Source organism: Octopus sinensis, linkage group LG1, assembly GCF_006345805.1.
Source record: "Octopus sinensis linkage group LG1, ASM634580v1, whole genome shotgun sequence".
Taxonomy (NCBI): domain Eukaryota; kingdom Metazoa; phylum Mollusca; class Cephalopoda; order Octopoda; family Octopodidae; genus Octopus; species Octopus sinensis.
Genome location: NC_042997.1, coordinates 72594080 through 72615780, shown reverse-complemented (window position 1 = coordinate 72615780; position 21701 = coordinate 72594080). Strand labels below are relative to the sequence as shown.

The 21701-nt window shown below is 34.6% G+C and overlaps 1 protein-coding gene across 1 annotated transcript in view; it reads right to left on the bottom strand.

Moving 5' to 3' along the window:
• LOC115212915 (neurofilament heavy polypeptide-like) overlaps positions 1–21701 on the bottom strand; it is a 143419-nt gene that overhangs the window by 26664 nt on the left and 95054 nt on the right. Inside the window, exons 43-45 of the mRNA XM_036500402.1 lie at positions 14752–14826; positions 11041–11115; positions 6766–6840 (exon numbers count right to left, since the gene is read on the bottom strand). Coding sequence (XP_036356295.1) covers positions 6766–6840; positions 11041–11115; positions 14752–14826 — 225 coding nt within the window. The remainder of the gene's footprint in view (positions 1–6765; positions 6841–11040; positions 11116–14751; positions 14827–21701) is intronic.

Below are 21701 nucleotides of genomic sequence, written 5' to 3'. Positions count from 1 at the left end.
CACGCACGCACGCACACATGCACACACACACACATGCACACACACACACACACACACGCGCGCACATATATATATATATTGACTAACACAGGGTGAAATCTGAAGGTAGACGAGCTTTATTACTACTGATTGGCACATATTGAAATCTGAATATGTACGAGCTTCATACTGTACTCTACTATTCTATTCTTAACAGAATATATAATAACTATGTGTGTGTGTGTGTGTGTGTGGTGTGTGTGTGTGTGTGTGTGTGTGTGTGTGTGTGTGTGTTTCAAATAAAATGAGACAACAAAACCAAGGCTGTGTGGAATTTATAGGACATTTACAAAGAGAAAGGTAGTTTTACAGCTGATATTAGGGACATCCCTTCATCAGAAATTATATAAGATACTTAACTAGAGGGAAATAGTAGAGTTATATAAGGAGCTATTTTGGAAATGGATGGCTACAGGAAGTATAAAGGAAAATAAGAGAATAAAAATAAGAGTAAAAATATATGTAGGATGTTACAGTTGAAGTTCCATCATCCAAGAAAAGCGCTGTGTAGGATGGGTATAAATGCTTCTTGTCCATGCTATGTCGATTCCGATAGGAGTTCATATTTTGTTATTACAAGTAGATAGTATGGAGATATGAATTACTTGTGTTGTTCATTCAAAAGGGTCTTGTGGTGTGAATGACATTTTGAGAATGTACTGGTAGGGTTAAGTAGATAAACAGAAGAGAATAGATATGTATGTTACGAGGAGAATGGTACTTGTCAAAAGGATAGGGGAGGAAAGAAGAGAGAAAGAAAGAAATAAAGAGGAAGAAAAATTTTTTTAAAGGAGTGCTAGATGGTGGTCAAGATATTGTGAGAGGATGGGAGAGGAGAGCTATCAGGATAAAAGGAATAGGGAAGGGATAGAAGGAAGAGATAAGAATTTAAGGAAGGAATATGTGTGAGAAGTGAGAGGTGGAGTGATATGTTTGAAAGGCACTAAGGTGGGGAGATATGTAAAGAAAATGGTACGGGGTGTACCAAAGCGAGAAGTAAACCTATAAATGGGAGAGAAGGATATAATGGTCAAGTTTCTAAAAATAGACGTGGGTATTTATTGTACTAGTTATGTGTATATGCATTATTGTATAGGCCCGCATACTTATATACGTATACCCATACGCGTATCTGCGTATATATATATACACTCTCATACACACATATCTACATGTATATATATATATATATATATAACGTAAGGGAGATCAGCCATCTGAATGTGGCTAGGGACAGGGCGGGGTGGTGGGGGTGTTACTGATGCTTTTAGCCCCAGGCGATCATCAACGTCACCAGAAAGGCTGACACCATCTCAGGGTGTCAGCCCTTCTGGTGACGTTGATGTTCGCCTGGGGCTAAAAGCATCAGTAACACCAACACCACCCCGCCCTGTCCCTAGCCACATTCAGATGGCTGATCTCCCTTACGTTACATATATATATATATATAATATATATATATACACACATACATATGCATATATAAGCACACACAGACACATAGATACACACGCACGCACACGCGCACAAGCACACGCACATGCGCACACGCACACGCACGCACGCACACATGCACACACACACACACATGCACACACACACACACACACACGCGCGCACATATATATATATATTGACTAACACAGGGTGAAATCTGAAGGTAGACGAGCTTTATTACTACTGATTGGCACATATTGAAATCTGAATATGTACGAGCTTCATACTGTACTCTACTATTCTATTCTTAACAGAATATATAATAACTATGTGTGTGTGTGTGTGTGTGTGTGTGTGTGTGTGTGTGTGTGTGTGTGTGTGTGTGTTTCAAATAAAATGAGACAACAAAACCAAGGCTGTGTGGAATTTATAGGACATTTACAAAGAGAAAGGTAGTTTTACAGCTGATATTAGGGACATCCCTTCATCAGAAATTATATAAGATACTTAACTAGAGGGAAATAGTAGAGTTATATAAGGAGCTATTTTGGAAATGGATGGCTACAGGAAGTATAAAGGAAAATAAGAGAATAAAAATAAGAGTAAAAATATATGTAGGATGTTACAGTTGAAGTTCCATCATCCAAGAAAAGCGCTGTGTAGGATGGGTATAAATGCTTCTTGTCCATGCTATGTCGATTCCGATAGGAGTTCATATTTTGTTATTACAAGTAGATAGTATGGAGATATGAATTACTTGTGTTGTTCATTCAAAAGGGTCTTGTGGTGTGAATGACATTTTGAGAATGTACTGGTAGGGTTAAGTAGATAAACAGAAGAGAATAGATATGTATGTTACGAGGAGAATGGTACTTGTCAAAAGGATAGGGGAGGAAAGAAGAGAGAAAGAAAGAAATAAAGAGGAAGAAAAATTTTTTTAAAGGAGTGCTAGATGGTGGTCAAGATATTGTGAGAGGATGGGAGAGGAGAGCTATCAGATAAAAGGAATAGGGAAGGGATAGAAGGAAGAGATAAGAATTTAAGGAAGGAATATGTGTGAGAAGTGAGAGGTGGAGTGATATGTTTGAAAGGCACTAAGGTGGGGAGATATGTAAAGAAAATGGTACGGGGTGTACCAAAGCGAGAAGTAAACCTATAAATGGGAGAGAAGGATATAATGGTCAAGTTTCTAAAAATAGACGTGGGTATTTATTGTACTAGTTATGTGTATATGCATTATTGTATAGGCCGCATACTTATATACGTATACCCATACGCGTATCTGCGTATATATATATACACTCTCATACACACATATCTACATGTATATATATATATATATATATAACGTAAGGGAGATCAGCCATCTGAATGTGGCTAGGGACAGGGCGGGGTGGTGGGGGTGTTACTGATGCTTTTAGCCCCAGGCGATCATCAACGTCACCAGAAAGGCTGACACCATCTCAGGGTGTCAGCCCTTCTGGTGACGTTGATGTTCGCCTGGGGCTAAAAGCATCAGTAACACCAACACCACCCCGCCCTGTCCCTAGCCACATTCAGATGGCTGATCTCCCTTACGTTACATATATATATATATATATATATATATACATGTAGATATGTGTGTATGAGAGTGTATATATATATATACGCAGATACGCGTATGGGTATACGTATATAAGTATGCGGGCCTATACAATAATGCATATACACATAACTAGTACAATAAATACCCACGTCTATTTTTAGAAACTTGACCATTATATCCTTCTCTCCCATTTATAGGTTTACTTCTCGCTTTGGTACACCCCGTACCATTTTCTTTACATATCTCCCCACCTTAGTGCCTTTCAAACATATCACTCCACCTCTCACTTCTCACACATATTCCTTCCTTAAATTCTTATCTCTTCCTTCTATCCCTCCCCTATTCCTTTTATCCTGATAGCTCTCCTCTCCCATCCTCTCACAATATCTCAGAGGTGGTGTCAGCCCTTCTGGTGACGTTGATGATCGCCTGGGGCTAAAAGCATCAGTAATACCACCCCGCCCTGTCCCTAGCCACATTCAGATGGCTGATCCCCCTTACGTTGTCGAGCAGTTACTGTTTATATCTCGTTCAGAGATTTATTATTGTTTATATATATATATATATATATATATAGGAGATAAATAAAAATATATGCATACATACAAACATATATGTACGTACCTACATCTACATGTATATATACATGCATATATAAATAATTTTCGTTCGTCCCCTTGTGTGGTTAATTTCCTGTATAGTATTCTTGTTATTTTCTCGTTTTGTAACTAATTGTACTTTTTGTACATGTATTTTTATTTTTGCAGTTTTATTGTTTGTCTATGCCAGAAAAAAGGCTTTTTCGTTCGTCCTCTTGTGTTTTTTTTGTACATGTATTTTAATTTTGCAGTCTTATTGTTACGTCTTGTTTGTGTTCGTACTCATTGTGCCCCGCTGCTTGAAATTTTATTTTAATTCTCTCGCAGGAAGGCCTATTGGATTAGTGTTCTGTTATGCCTTCGAAACATGCCTGACTCCTCTAGCGACAGCTGATGACGGGGGTTTTGTCCTTGTGTAACCTGTCCTGTATTTGGTTTTCGTTTTCCGTTTTCTTGTTTTTTGTTTTTTTCTGTTTCTACGTCTTATTGTGATGTCCTGTACTTCCGTATAATTATTTATATATGCATGTATATATACATGTAGATGTAGGTACGTACTATATGTTTGTATGTATGCATATATTTTTATTTATCTCCTTATTGTCTGACAGCGCCCCGCATCAGGTTCGTTCCGATTCGTCGTTTCGATCCACTTCTTGGTCCCCTTTTTTTATATTAATATTATTATATTGAAGATGCGGTACTCTCTCCCTTTGCTTTAACCTCTTCAATCTTTCTCCCTCCCCCTCCTCCTCTCTCTTCGCCGCGTGTCCCCCTCCTCCTTCCCTCTTCCTTGCCTATAAAACAAAATTCCTTTACACGTGGTTACCACTATTGAAAAGACTGCCTCCACGCGCTGCTACTACACTTTCGTCCTTGCCAGCAAAAATATATATATATATATTATATATATATATATATATATATATATATATATATATTATATATACACACATACGCACGCACATATATATACACACTAGCAGTATCGCCCGGCGTTGCTCGGGTTTGTAAGGGAAATAACTATATAAGCATTTTTAGAGAGTTATAGCCAAAAAATAGCAAAAAAATGCATTAAAAATTGAAAAAAAATTAAGGTAAATTTTTTTTTAAAATCGTTGACACATCGTAGATATTTTTAGAGAGTTACTTCCCTTATATAAAAGCGAAAAAATGCATTAAAATGGAAAAATATGATAGTAAATTTTTTTAAATCGTAGACTCATCGTAGACGCGCGCTAATACCCAGAAGGGCTCGATATGAATCACGACTATAAGATACCCGCTTTTGGTTAAACTGCACCGCAAAATGTGGGAGTAGTTACGAATCTAAATCGTAGGAGACAGACACACAACTTCACTCTTATATAAAGATGGGTTTTTTTTCAGTCATAAAGTTAGATTTATGAAGGTCTTCAGTAGAAAATCCTTCGAATTCTAACTCGCTGCTTGATATAATGAAATTCGTATCCATTTTTTGTCAGAATTACAAATTTTGAAAACACAATAGGAACAAATTTCGGAAAAAAATCTCCCATAATTCACGGAATTAAAATTACACTTCGATTTTTGTACAAAACTGTATTTGAAGTGTTTACGAAGTATAATACGTGTTTTCACGAATGTACTAAAGAGATTTACTCTGATATTCTCATTTAAATATGAATAGGTAAATTCGGGCGGTTTGGTAACGAAAGGGTTAAACGGATGCATACATTTATTAATAACTATATATAAGTGTCGTCTGTTTATACATAAACACTGTTTCATACTTTCAGTTTAGTCTTCCTCAAATCACTCTGTCGCTATTTACTCTCTTCCAAGAACAATTTCAGTCACTCTTATCTCTTAGCTTGCCATACATTTTACTCATGTATCTATCAGCGTGATAGACAGAAACAAATATTACATCTAGTTTCACTTTATTCGTTGCACACTGTGTGTGTGCGTTTGCGTGTGCTGTAAACCAGACTAAGAAAAGCATTTGACATACACACCAGAATGTGAGTTTTCTGTAAATTTTGCTTAATTGGAGTTTAAATTTTAAAAACTGGACCTGGCATGACCCGATGCATTCTACTCTTAAAAATGCTAGGTAAATTGTAATTGAAGAAATCCTATATTGTAGATTTCTATAAGTGACAAAGGGAGGCAGATAAAATCTGCCTTTTATAATAAGAGATGCATATATGTTTATATATGACATGAAGAATCTGCTATCTTACAAAGATCCAAAACACCATTGTTGGAATACATATAACAAAAGCAAATTCACATTTTGAACTTGAGAAATGTAATGCATAGTTTTCTGAAAGGAAGCAATTTAGTTAAAACTTGAAACAGTTCGGGTCACAGAGATAAGGAGTACGTTTGTGTATGTGTGTGTGTATGTTGACCATATATATATACCAATTTCAACGGATTTCCCATATGCGAGTTAGGCTGATTTCTTTTTTCTGAAAACCCTTGATTTTACAAATTGTCACTCACGCATTTACTCATGGAAACTGAAAAAGTTTTCTTTGACTTTCCAAGAGATATTCCCATGAGCAAGGCAGCGAACCTCTATGGTGGTACATACATTTTCTTTTCTGATCGAAAAACAATATCCAGCCTGTTATGTCTAAACTTGATAGACGTTTTGATGGGAATGTACGTGTTCGATTGTACATTGTTTTAGAGACAACGTCTTGTCGCACCAGGAGGTAATAGCTCGATAACAGTTTTGGGCAGCTGCTGATCATATGTGTGATGTCTTCCACAAAAATGTGATATTATCCATAAGTATATAGATTATAGATGCACACACTTTTTTTTTAATCAGAATGTCCCAAATGTACACTTAGTGTAAGGGAGTGTGAACATGGTGAAATTAGCGATGAAAGGAAGCAATTTAGTTAAAACTTGAAACAGTTCGGGTCACAGAGATAAGGAAACACTGAGATGGAAGACAGTTCTAAAGTCGAGCGGTTTTAAGAAAACAGTACAACCGTAGAAAGGCATTCATATTCATATGCGCATTTACATGTGTGAATGTGTATACTTGGCTGTGTGTGTGTGGTGTATGGAGTGTATTTGTGTGCGGATGGGATGTATCCATACCTGGTATTCCCGTCTTATAGTTATCTGTATCCTCAGCCTGGGACTCTAACTCCTTTGACATCGTATTCGTGAGTACTGGAGAAATAGAAAGGAAGAAAATTATTAACTAAAGTATTTGATATTCTTTTCTAATCGAGCCAAAAGGGCCGAAATTTTGGGGGAGGGGACCAGTCGATTATATCGACCCCAGTACGCAACTGGTACTTAATTTATCGATCCCGAAAGAATGAATGGCAAAGTCGACCTCGGCGGTGTTTGAACTCAGAACGTAGCGGCAGACGAAATACCTATTTCTTTACTACCCACAAGGGGCTAAACACAGAGGGGACAAACAAGGACAGACAAGCGGATTAAGTGAATGTAATTTATGCACGTCCGCAAATTAGCACGCATGCCGCTCCAATTTTAGGAGGACATTCGTTATGACCCTAGCTGTATTTTCGTCAACTTATTTTTCTCAGAGGCACCAGCGAATAGCAGTAAAAATAAAATTTCTACCAAAACTTTTAACAATATTCAAGTCGAAGAAATCACCATTGTTTGCAACGAGTAAATTTTTGTTAAGACTTTTGTTGTTTTTTCCATCGTGGAAAAAAGTGTTTTATTGATATACGGGCAACACACACACATACACACACGAACATGTATACGAACAAAAAACATGTATGCAATAGGTGTACGTACGTTCGTGTATGTGTGTGTGTATGTTGCCCATATATATATACCAATTTCAACGGATTTCGTTCGTTTATCGACGCCAATTTCCTCGTTTGACACCAGGCAAGTTGTGGACACAAACAATTATTTCTTCACTGCATCATTACCGGCAAAAAAGTATGGTGTTTTATGTCAATATGAAGCAGAGAAAGGAGTGGCTAAGTCCCGATATCCAGCAACAATTCGAGCCAAGCCAGAGCTGTATCCAAGCAAGGCAATAATCTACATTTGGTTGGAATAGAAAGGGTGAATCCTCAACGAAATACTTGAAAACAACTACACTATCAGTGCATCGGCTCAACGAGGCAATCCAGCTGAAGCGAGCAGACCAGTGAGATGGCGCACTTCTTCAACAATGACAGCACTTTCCCCCATGCCATTTATTTCACCAAAAATGCTATTCAAGAGCTCGGTTGGGAAATTCTTTCGCACCATCCGAATTGTCCTGATATAACATCTTCAGCTATTCAACCTTTTCGTTCCACAAAACGTGGAGCTGAAAAATAAGCTCGATGAATTCTTGCAGTCAAAACCCGGTGATTTCTACTGTCAAACATTGACAAGTTTGTGGAACGTTGGTAAGAAGTCCTTAACAATGAAGGAGAATTATATTATTGACCGATTTGTTAAAAGTATTAATGAAAGTTATAGATTAAAATAATGGGGATAAACGAATGAATTCATCTAACAAACTAAAACACACACATACACAGAAATCGTTATGTATAGATAAGTATATTAATAGATATGTGTGTATGATTGTATATATTTAGGCATACTTTCTTTTTCTTTTGTTTACTTCGCTTCAGTTTTGACCGGCCACCTACTTTGATTGCAAAGTTGTGAAGAAAAGCATCTAGTTTTGCTCATCATCTACGAAATCTTGAGTAGATCTTGCAGATTTTTATTGTCCCGGATGAATAAAATACAATAAATAGTAAATAGTAGTAAAAAGACTACACGCGTTTCATGGCTATATTTTCAAATATATGATAATAATAATAATAATAATAATAATAATAATAAAATCAATTCGATTTAAAAAGTCACTCATCAGGTCTAAAATAAATTTTAAAAATAATAATAGAATAAATGTACTTATCTTAACTTATACTAATTATCAAATAAATATATAAAAATACGTGTATTAACTATAAATAATCGAAAAGCATTTAACAATATTTCTTAAAAGAAAAGCATAACTTATCTTATCGAAGGATTTTTGTTAACTAAAAATTTAAACGTAATACGTAGAACTTTATAAAGAGGATGACGCATTTTTATATATTTATTTGATAATTAGTATAAGTTAAGATAAGTACATTTATTCTATTATCATTTTTTAATTATTTATTTTAGACCTGATGAGTGACTATATTTTTAATAGAATTAATTTTAGATCGATTTGATTTTAAATCGAATTGATTTTTTTTATTACTATCTATTTACTATTTATTGTACTTTATTGAGTTTTAGAATAAGTTTTTTTAGTATATGTTTTCTATATGGTGTGAATAACATCTTTCATTATTGAATTGTTTGATAGAGATTTTTCTCTAAATTATATACATATATACATACTGTGAAATTTGATTTAAAATTGTTAATTTGAATTTTCCCCCGTAATTTTTGCAATTATATTCTCTACTATTATTATTATTATTATATTTATATTTATAACTAACGTTTATCGAGTGTATTTAACTCTCAATTTCGTTAGTTATGGAACTTACAGGTAAGATAGAACCGCTATTTTGCGATTCATCTTTGAAGGATATTACTATACCATATTGAAAAAAAATATTTTGAAATTTAATAATATCAAAGATTTTATTAATAGGATTAAATGCAAAACCTACTACAATAATTGTAACATATCTAATGTTAACGATGTAGAGAATAGTAATTATATCAATTCTAAATTTAAACCTAGAAATGAACCCCTGTATAATAGGGATATACAGGTTTTAGAGGATAATATTTCTAAGGTGGTGAAAAATATTAAATTTCATAAATACTCAAATAGACATAATGAATATCTAACAAATCAAGCTATTAGAATTAAAGAAATGCGTAACATGGAAGGAATTATAGTACAATCAGATAAAACTAGAAACCTGTATAAAATATAACCCGATTTCATTCGGGTCTACTGGGGCCACATTTTATAAGATGAGGAATTTTGTCGTAGAGGTCACGCCTTTAATTTGAGGAAAAATATAGTTGTCATGCAAACTTGCCAGTACTTTTAACATAGGTGTGCATATTTTCAGCTGAACCGACCGACCACATAATGCACACATTATAAATATATATATATAGGTGTGTGTGTGTGTGTGTGCACGCATTATATATACAGGAGTGGTTGTGTGGTAAGTAGCTTGTTTACCAACCTCATGGTTCCGAGTTCAGTCCCACTGCGTGGCACCTTGGGCAAGTGTCTTCTACTATAGCCTCGGGCCGACCAAAGCTTTGTGAGTGGATTTGGTAGACGGAAACTGAAAGAAGCCTGTCGTATATATGCATATATATGTATATGTATGTGTGTGTTTGTGTGTCTGTGTTTGTCCCCCAAGCATTGCTTGACAGCCGATGCTGGTGTGTTTACGTCCCCGTTACTTAGCGGTTCGGCAAAAGAGACCGATAGAATAAGTACTGGGCTTACAAAGAATAAGTCCCGGGGTCGATTTGCTCTACTAAAGGCGGTGCTCCAGCATGGCCGCAGTCAAATTACTGAAACAAGTAAAAGAGTAAAGAGTAAAGAGTATATATATGTACAAATTAAATTGGAGATAAAACCAGTAATAGGCAAATGAAAGAGTAAAAAACCAAAAACAAAAACATAAAAATAAAAATATAATATAGAAAATATATAAAATATAAAATTGGACCACATAATGCACACATTATATATATATATGTGTGTGTGTGTGTGTGTGTGTGTGTTGGAGTCTCTCTCATACGTGAGCGTTGACGCTGAATTCGACTGGTAAGCAGGGAACCTTGTCTTTGTATTTGGTCGATCGGCGCGTTGACAGGTAGACAATAGAATGCGATGGCGATGGCGATGGCGATGGAATATTTGTTTCTCTGAATGAATGCAGACAGATACATAAGTGAAAGATATGGGAAGCTAAGAGATAGAGTGAGTGAAAATGTTCTTGGAAGAGAGGAAATACCGAGAGTGAGTTGAGGAAGACAGATACGTTAAATAACGGTAGTGGACTTGTCAAAGTTATTCATGAAGGGGAGTTAGGGGGGAATGGAGGAAATAGCGTGAGTGAGGAAGATGGCCCCTAGCAACCACACCTTTTAAGATAGGGATTTCTAAGGTAGCCCACGGGCATCGTCACCTCATTCTACATGTCCCTGTAAATTTTGGAGCGAATCGGACGGGACGTAGTAGCATTGAAAGCGATCCAAGCGGTAAAAACGCATTTCAGTTTTATATATAGAGATATATGGATGTGTATGTTAGTATGTGTGTGTACGTGTGTGTGTGTATGTGCGTATGTATGTGTTTATGTGTGTGTATGCATTGATATATATTATACCTACATGGACCCTTTACTAAATACTCCACTTGCAGCCCAGTTGTTTCTACCCCATCTGGTGCCATATTCTCCAACAATCCTAGAGAAACGAAATAGAGGAAACTTTTTAGTCAGAGTTCTAATATCAAATATCAAATATGAGTTTTTATGCCATCTTAATATTTTAACAGAATTTCCGCCGAACACGACTTTGCCTTTCGAGGTGTATAAAAAGAGTACCAGTTGAGCAATGGGGTGAATTTAATCATCTTACCCCTTCCCCCGAACTGCTGGCCTTGCGCAAAATTTGAAACCGATATTTGAACAAAATTAAAAAACAAAACTCGCACCGTCAGTCAACGCATATGATAGTTAAATATCTCTTCTTAAAATATTGGAATATTTAGGAACAAGTATTTTGAAAGCTGCTATCTCTTTAAGTTGATAAAATCTTAATGTATTTACAAATATTGCGGTATTTGGTTATGCCAGTGCATATTTCTTTGACGGTCTTAAATGTCTAGTAATTTCTTTCAAGCAAAGTGATCACGTAAAATATATCTTGCAAATATATATTCTAAGCAAACCAGTAGAATAATAAAAGCTTTACTGAAAGACATATTCATACACTTCTTGTTGATTGTATCCAAACAGGTATTGCACATATTTGTGTTGCATTTTTTTAACAAAGCACCAGTTATTTCTCAGAAAAATAGAAATATGTATACACACAGACAGACACACAGATACACACACACACAGACGTGCGCGCGCGCACATACACACACACACATATATATATATATATAGGTTAGCTGACTTACAGGTTAAAATAACCGTCTAAGGGTTGGAAGTATCCATTACACTACCGGTATATTAATTATACTTAACCACGGGCATACATATGTAAGCATATTATGCTCATAAATTATAGGTAAAGACAAGAATAAGCATGAGTTTATCAAGAATCAAAATTTAAAGAAAGCAGGAAATGGAGAAATATCGATGAACAACAATTGACTTATATTAATTATTACTTATTAATTCAATTCAAATAGACTGCATCATATCTAACAACTGTTTCTGCTTCCAATGTTGTGTGGTATTGCCACTGATACGCTAAAAATATTTATCATATTTGGTAATAAAACCGATCTGAAACATGGAGCTTCATCAGAGTGAAGAATAAATAAAGAAGTGCATAGAGAAAAAAGAGAAAAAAAGTTGAATATGGTTGTAATCATACCATTTTGTTTGCATATCTCTTTAGGACGATAAGTAAATGACTAAACCAAAAATAGCAATTGGTGGATTAATCCTTTGTACGGTGGGGATGGGATAGATAAATAATAAAATAACAAAATGTAACAGTGAGATACGCCAATAGGTTTTAGACGGAGAAGGGGTGAAGATGCAATAAGGTTTTATATTAATCATAATAATTTATAATAATTACGTTTGTAGTATTAATTAATTGTGTTAATCACAATAAAGTGCTTATCGGTTAAGTGTAATTTTTATTCATTTATGTGGTTAAGCCTTTCCACCTGTTGTCCGAAGTGAGATAGGCTAAGGTCCAACGTTCGATGTAACCCTAGTTTGTCCCTTACCCTAGTTATTACCTCCTCTTAACCTTAAATATTTCCCTAATTTTCTTACGGAATAAATTCGTTTCACTGTTTTTACTAATTTCACATTCCTATTAAAAACTTTTGGACCATTTTCAACCCCAACCGCCTTACTAAATTTCCGAATAGGTTCGAGACACGTAAAAGAATAAACGAATATATATATATATATTATATATATATATTATATATATATATATATATATATATATATATATATATATATATATATATATATAATATATATATATATATATATATATACCTGTTTGTGTCTGCCTTCCAATTGCTGTTTTTACTGAGATCTCCCTTTTTAGTAGAAGAAATAGCTATAACCCTTTGACTGCTATTTCTAAATTCGGTATGTGGTAAGGCAATTCTTTGCTAAACCCTTTATTGCTTAGTATATATATATATATATAACAATAATAAATCTCTGAGCGAGATATAAACAGTAACTGCTCTATAACATAAGGGGGATCACAGATGGCTGATCCCCCTTATGTTATATATATATATATATATATATATATATATTATATATATATATATATATATATATATATATATATATATATATATATATATATATATATGTATGTATGTATGTATGTATGTATGTATATAAGAGTGATGACCACTTGGTGGATATCCAATATGCTAAATGTAGACCATATGGGGTCTACATTTAGCATACTGGATGTCGGTTTAAATTGATACTAATCAAATTAATATTCAATTTTTTACCCTTATTATTTAAATTTAAATAACCATGTTCTTTAACCGGCAGGCTTCGATGAGAAAATTATTTTCTGCAGAATCATTCCCGGCCTTGGTGCGCCAAAACGAAGACATTTGAAATATGCCTCCAAATATGACAACTGAATGCATGTTCTCTTTCGTATACAGTTCTGCAATTTATATTTTCTATGACGGTCGCACTGATAATTTTCGGACACTTACATATGTAAATATGTAAACAGTAACAATGAAACCTGGTATGTGACTAATCATTATATTTTGTGTCTTTTCATTTGTCTTGCTCGCTTACGTTCCGGCGTTTGCCGAATTTTCATGACAATTTTTTTTAAATGGTCAGACCATATGGGGTCTACATTTAGCATATTGCATGTCCACCTAGTGGTCATCCCGCTTATATGCATGTAATATAATTTTTCTGAATCTTCAGATTTTTTCAATATGCTAGGCCACTGGTTTAACTTGATATTAATCAGATTAATATCAGTTTTTTACCCTTATCATTTATATATATATACATACGCGTTTACTATGAACTTTTAATCTTAATTAGCGGTCATTCGAAATAGCGCTTTTGTATAAATAGCGGTCTATAACACAAGCATTTTTCAGATGGCCAGATAACTGATGTGGATTTTCACTTCGGCATCCGAAACTCAGAGTTTTATCTTGGCTACCGAATAATTGTTACATTATATTTACAGATATATATATATACATACATATATGTATTTATGTATGTCTACAACTGCATGAGGTCATTTCATAAAAGATAACTACTCGGAAATTCAAATTATGGCCATTCCAGTGTGGCATCTGCAAACATTCACTAATTCAGTTTTCACTGCATGAATCATGCAATGCGTACAGCTTGGAAGGTAAAAGGCTTGGGATAGTGAGATATCTGCTAGTGCAACGGAAGCCTTTCCGACACTGCAATGAAATCTAAAGAGATTGTGATATATCTGTGTAGCTCTTTCATTTTTTGCATGTTAATTTCACTTGTACTTATATATAAATATACACGCGCACACACATATATCCATACAAGTATGTACATGTGCTTAAATATATAAATCTATTAGTAAGTCTATTGATATGTATGCATGTATGTGTGTATGTATGTATGTATGTATGCATGCATGTAAGTGTATGCATGTATATATGTATATATGTGTATATATGCACAGATGTATGCATATGTATATATGTATGTACGTATGTATGAGTGTGTGTATGTGCGTATGTATGTATGTGTGCATGTATGTAGAAATGTATGAGTGTGTTTATGTATGTATATATCTGCATGAATGTATATATATATACATATACATTCATGTAATTCATACCTGGGTCCACTTCAAAACCATCCGTCTTGTCAGCCTCAGACTCCAACACTCCTGGTATGGTGTACCCCTTAGATTCTAGAGAAACAGAAAGGAGGAAATTTACCATTGAATGTTTTAATATTAATTATTCAAACGTTTGTATACTAATTGAATACTAGCATACTTGTGTCATCAAAAATACCGATAGTTTTATTAATGATAGAAAATGGCGCACCAACATAATGGGAGAAACCATTGCCGAATGTCAGCAATCTAATAAATATATATACATATATACACACCACTAAGCACCTGAAAAATCAGATACATCTGATATATGTGTGCATATGTACATATATATATATATATATATATATATATATATAAGTTCAGCAAAAATTTAGATTCAAATGAATATGGTACTTAATTTAGATGCACCAGAATTCTGTATGGTGTTATCCATATAAATCCGTGGGGTGATTATAATCAAAATAAGCAACAAGAATGACTCCGGTAACTTGGTACGATTGTTTCGTACTACATCATTTTATTAAATGTTGTAAGTATTACAACAGTTTTAAAATGCTAAGCACTCATCAGCCAATTATAGAGGTTTTCCATTAACACAAACATTTTCACATCAAGTGGCAACATTATAGAGATATAAAGATAGAGATGCGGATTTAAATTTTAAGAACATTTGAGGTAGTGGAGCCCATCAAATGACTGAGTAAGATTTAAATATGGTTCCCTTTTTAACTATAAGGCTTCTTTTACTTCAATAATTATTTAATAAGATTTCTAAACGATGAACTTTTATTTTATTTACATGATATATATTATATATTTTTTATATGCTCCTATATGTATTTCTCTTTTCTCTTTCTCTTTTACTTGTTTCAGTCATTTGACTGCGGCCATGCTGGAGCACCGCCTTTTTTTTTTAGTCGAGCAAATCGACCCCGGGACTTATTCTTTGTAAGCCCAGTACTTATTCTATCGGTCTCTTTTGCCGAACCGCTAAGTGACGGGGACGTAAACACACCAGCATCGGTTCTCAAGCAATGCTTGGGGGACAAACACAGACACACAAACATACACACACACATACATATATATATATATATACATATATACGACGGGCTTCTTTCAGTTTCCGTCTACCAAATCCACTCACAAGGCATTGGTCGGCCCGGGGCTATAGCAGAAGACACTTGCCCAAGATGCCACGCAGTGGGACTGAACCCGGAACCATGTGGTTGGTTAGCAAGCTACTTACCACACAGCCACTCCTGCGCCTATATATATATATTTTATATATTTTTATATACCTATATATTTTTATATATTACTTTATATTATATTTTTACTTTCTAGGTTGTTGTTTTTTTTAAATGTATTTTTCTGAATCGCTAAAGTATTAACTCTAAACTGTGATGAAAAAAATTTTTTGTCGCACCTTATTATTATTATATGCTTGTATGCTTGTACAAATGAATTATGTTCCATCTTGCGGGATGTTTATATGTATATTCTATGATTAAATGTTCGAATGATGAAATGATATGCGGATGACCTTGCATTTGTTTGTTCAATAACTTTAGTTTGATATATATATATATATATATATATATATATATATATAAATATATATATATATTGAGCAAAAGGAGGCAATGAGAATTGTGGATAATTCTTTATTAGCGCTTTCGTTTGTTTATCAAACTCGTCAAGACAAAATCAAAATTATCATTTTGATTTTGTCGTGACAAGTTCGATAAACGAACGAAATCGCTAATGAAGAATTATCCAAAATTCTGACTACCTCTTTTTTGCAACAAACAATATCTGTACACCACTTCTCTCTCTCTCTCTCTTTATGTATGTATATATATATATATTATATATATATATATAATATATATATATATATATATATATATATATATATATATATATATATATTTATATATTTATTTATTTATATGTATATTTTTTCAATGTGTACAAATAACAAGGAAAAATAAATGAATAAGTACCAGTGCAACAAAAATTCACATAAGTGCCAAAGATATAACAGCCTACTTGTAAAGGCAAAAATTCCAGGGTTGAGAGATTTTTTTTTTTTTGTATAACATGGATAAAGTAAGAAATGGAGTCACTTAACATCATTATATATGGTATGTGAACGAAAATATTTTACAAGCAAAAGTGTTTAATATTTAATTTCATGTGTGTGTGTGTGGTGTGTGTGTGTGTGTGTGTGTGTGTGTGTGTGTGTGTGTGTGTGTGTGTGTGTCAGTGTGTGAAACTGTTAACTAAGTACAATCTATGATAAAAATTTACAGTTATATTTTTATTAAGATACCTGCGGCTTCTGAGCAAAATAATGCTGTTCTGCTTTACCACCTCTGACTCTCACTCACACTCCGTTTATTTTTTACTCTTCTTTCCCTAGTGTGACCGACAAGTGCATTTTGTGTGAGACACAAAACCCGTGCATAATCATACAAAGATGAATAGAGACTTTACTGCGCGTCAAATTCAAATACTTCTCGTCAAATTCGTATATTTCTGCCCCAAGGGGACAGACTCGTCAGTTCTCACTAGCTAAAGAAAACCAAATATCAAGATTTAGTCTGAAAACAAAAAAATAAATATATAAAAACCAAAGAGGTAGGTATGGCACCTGAAACAAACTATAATTCGCTGAAGTTGACATGAGACTGCAAGTGGAAGCCTTCCACATGCGAAGACTAATTTAGTCCGGACTGCCACTCTCAGGAACAAGTACAGGCTAAGGATTAAACGATTGTGATATATATGCTAATAACATAGAAGTGTGTCCGGCACTGTGATTGATTCAGAAGAGCTTGCAATACAATTGAGATGCTCCTTCACTTTCTGCAAGGGAGAATGCATCTCCAATGTTTGCTTCATCTATACAAATATACACTTAGTGACGTAAACACACACATACTCACGCGCATATATATGTATGTGTGTTGTGTACATGTATGCATCAGTATATGTGTATATGTGTGTGTCTGTTTGTATGTAGTGTGTATGGGTACGCGTACGTATGTATGTATGTATGTATGTATGTATGTATGTATGTAGTATGTATGTATGTATGTATGTATGTATGTATGTATGTATGTACGTACGTACGTATGTATGTAGGTATGTATGTAATTTTCTCTTAATTATTTGAATTCTTCCTCTGAGGAAGAGGCTAGTTTCTAAGAAAGATACGAAGCTCCGTCGCTGGAATGTAACAAAAACAATGCCATTTTTAACTCGAGAAAAGCCTTGTATATTTTTACAGTTAGGCTTAGAAACTGTATTTATAATATACGTGTTAGCCTCTTAATTTTGTTTTCTGAAACTCTAGCTTATCCAGTTTGTCTTAGGCCTTTACTCACAAACCCAAGTGTAGCGATTATTATTGTGATAAATGTAAATTTATAATCTGGGTATGGAAGTTGGAGGTTTCAAGCAGTTTTGGGTAGTTATCCTCTTTCTACTTGATTATCAAAGTGATATTCACATCAGCAGGGCGGTTGACCTCTATAACGGCACATATTTTTCTTGTCTGTTTTAAACAAGCGATGTGTTATGTTTACATTTGAACGATGTTTTGATAAGAGTGTTCCACCAATATTCCTTGTGTTGATGTTTTTGTATGTATTCAACAACAGGGTGATTCTCTGTATTTATTCCAAGACTCTCTTTTTTCGAGTGGTATTGTATATTGTATTTGCCACAACGTCGTATCGCATACGGATGTTGTATCTCGACAACGCTGCATCGCATAAGGAGGTAGTGTATATATGTGTGTATGTATGTATGTATGTATATATGTATGTATGTGCGTGCGTGTGTATGTATGTATGTATGTATGTATGTATGTATATGTAATTACTTCCTAGTATCTCCAGCTCTAACTCCTCTGGTATCATATTCTCTTCGAATTCCAGAGAAATGACATGGAGTTTTAATACTAACTATTTAAAATTCTTATGCTATTTGAGTATTTTTGACGCAATATTTTTGACACAATACAAGAACAATGCAAAGTAAAATAACACATACGGATTTGCATATCTCTCCTGAACTAGTAAATATTGAAACATTTTATGAATAAATATCACGTGTCTGCTGCATCTTTAACCTGACAAAATCCTTACACATTTACAAATAATTATTGTGAAACTTGGTTATGTTCGTGAATGTTTTATTGACGATCTTGAATGTCTAGAATTTTCCTAGAAAGTAATCGCGTAATATATATCTTACGAATATAAGCTGCAAGATCAGTAAAATGGTAAAGACTTAACTGGAGTCAAACTCATACACTTCTCGTTGATAGTATCTAGATTCAAGTATTGCATTTTTATGGGGTTTTTTTAGAAGTAAAGCACCAGCTTCTTCTCAAGTATTAAAGGCACAAATATTTAAAAACAAAGAAAAACATACGTACAGGTATACAATCAACCATTACAGATATTTATGTATAAATCCTTACCAGTCTACATACATACATACTTTTAAACATTTATATACGTATATTAGTGTTTCAGCGACGTGTGCGATGTCATTTGCGAATCGGAAGTATATTAGTAGCTCGCCGTAGGTTTTCACACCACCTGCCTAGTCAGTGTCTCTGATAACTATTTTCATTCATGTATGTTGCTTCCAGCATGGTATCATAATCAAACTGCCGTAGCCGTTTTGACAATAGTACTTTGATGTCTCGAGTGTAGGTAACAGACAGTCAATCTGAATAGCAAGACCTCTTTGCACCACCACCGGTTTCATAAGTAGCATGGGAATTCAAGGCCACAAAGACAAAGTTTGTCAACACATTGCTTCTGTCTGAGGATGTTAGATTCAAGTATGCCAACAGAACCATAAAGTGCAGCAGAAAGTGGAAGTTCCAGGATGCTGCGAAGGAAGCGGAAGCATATCGAAGATACCGGGACGTTTTGGACTTGTCCGGCAGTAATATTTAAAACGTATCCTCTACAAAATCAAGAGGTGGGAAATAAACAAATGCCAAGGGAGACTTCATAGTGCAACGGATCGATGATTGAGCAGAAAGGTATCGCTCTGTGAAGACAGTAGATTTGTCCACCAGAGACAATGGATATAATGGGACCAGGCACACGAGCGGTCGCTGTTCCGGAAAGAGTTCTAAAGTACTGACCAAGGAAAATTATCATTCCATCTGTGTACCGTCAGTAATCTATTTCCAACTCCAAACAACCTTAATATATAAAGCAAACAAGAAGGTACATCCTGCAAGTAGTGCGAAACAACTCTTTGCACTGAGGCAGTGGGAAAAAGCCGATACGAATGAAGGTACTTGCAGAAATTTTCAAATGTACGGGCAGCTACCACCACACAAGGAAATCAGGTTCTTAAAGAAGCTGACATCTAATGAGAAAACAATAGGTAACCCGCTTTCTATTTTGCATCCAGCCTCAAACTGGAAGATGAAACAACCTGAAGCGCAAACTCGTGTTCTCAGAGGGGTTAGCGTTAACATCACTCCGATCACTTGAACTTGTTTTCTATGAGTGCAATACAATTATGGTGGTTAAACTATGAGCACCTGTGAGTTTATTTATTTATTTATTTATGTATGTATGTATGTATGTATGTACGTATGTATGTATGTATGTATGTATGTATGTATGTACGTATGTATGTATGTATGTATGTATGTATGTATGTATGTATGTATGTATGTATGTATGCATGTATGTATGTTATTATTCAGTTTATTCAAGATTTCGTGCCAATAGAGAAAGAACCGGTTTCTAACCTAGATCTAAGGTTCCTTCATTGGAACTTCAACATCAACAGGGTATTTTTGTTTGTATGTATGTATGTATGTATGTATGTACGTATGTACGTATGTATGTATGTATGTATGTATGTATGTATGTATGTATGTATGTATGTATGTATGTATGTATGTATGTATGTATGTGCAGATTTGTATGTTTTATGTATGTACATTCATGAATATAGTTGCATATCTAGATATGCTCATATATATTTAAATTATAAACATCTGGAAAGTATTACAGATTTTTACAGTTTCAGTGATGGTTGGACCTGTAGTCTTCGAATTTTTCCCCTTTTTGGTTTTGAAAAGCCTAATTTCTCAAGATTCTTATTTAGGCAGTGTGTTACATATCCCAGGGTCCCAATAATTACAGGTATGAACCTGAACTGATAATCTCAATAGTTCAGCATAGGTGTTCTCTTTTTCACTGATCTTCAGCCATATATTAACATCCGCTGAGCAGCTAATTTCCACAACTGCGCACAGTTTCTTTTCTCCATCTCAAATCATTATATCAGGTATATTGTGTTTACATTTTCTTGAGGTCTTCACTGGTACATTCCATCAGTATTCCTTTTCATTATGAGCGGCTATGGCGTCTACCATACTGTGGGTTTTTTATTTCTTTGTCCTCAGGATTATCCTTCCGATGGATTTCATTTTAGAATGCCCTAGCTATAATATCATATCTCATCGGTAGATAATACCGTGATGACATTTTCGGACAACTGCATATCATGTGGGTGATATCTTCGGTGTGAACTCCACAAAATTTGCATCAGTAGTTACATTTTACTGCTTTTCCTGCACCTCTGTCTCTTATGTATCAGGTATTGGTTGATATTTCCTGTTCCTGGATTACTAAGTGGGAGGTAGTAATCCGGCTGTCCAAGATAAACTGCTTTGATGATCGATGTTTCTATCATCACAGAGCTTTCTACTAAAATCCATGCATAGCCTTCTGCTCATATAGGCTCATCCTATCATCTGATGATACGTTGCTGTAGAGTCGTACGTCTTCTTTGGGCATGTATTCTAGGTTATCAGACAAAGAGTGTTTCTCAAGGAGCTGCCTCCAAAGTCTTATGATGTTGTCAGCCTTAGGTATGCAAAC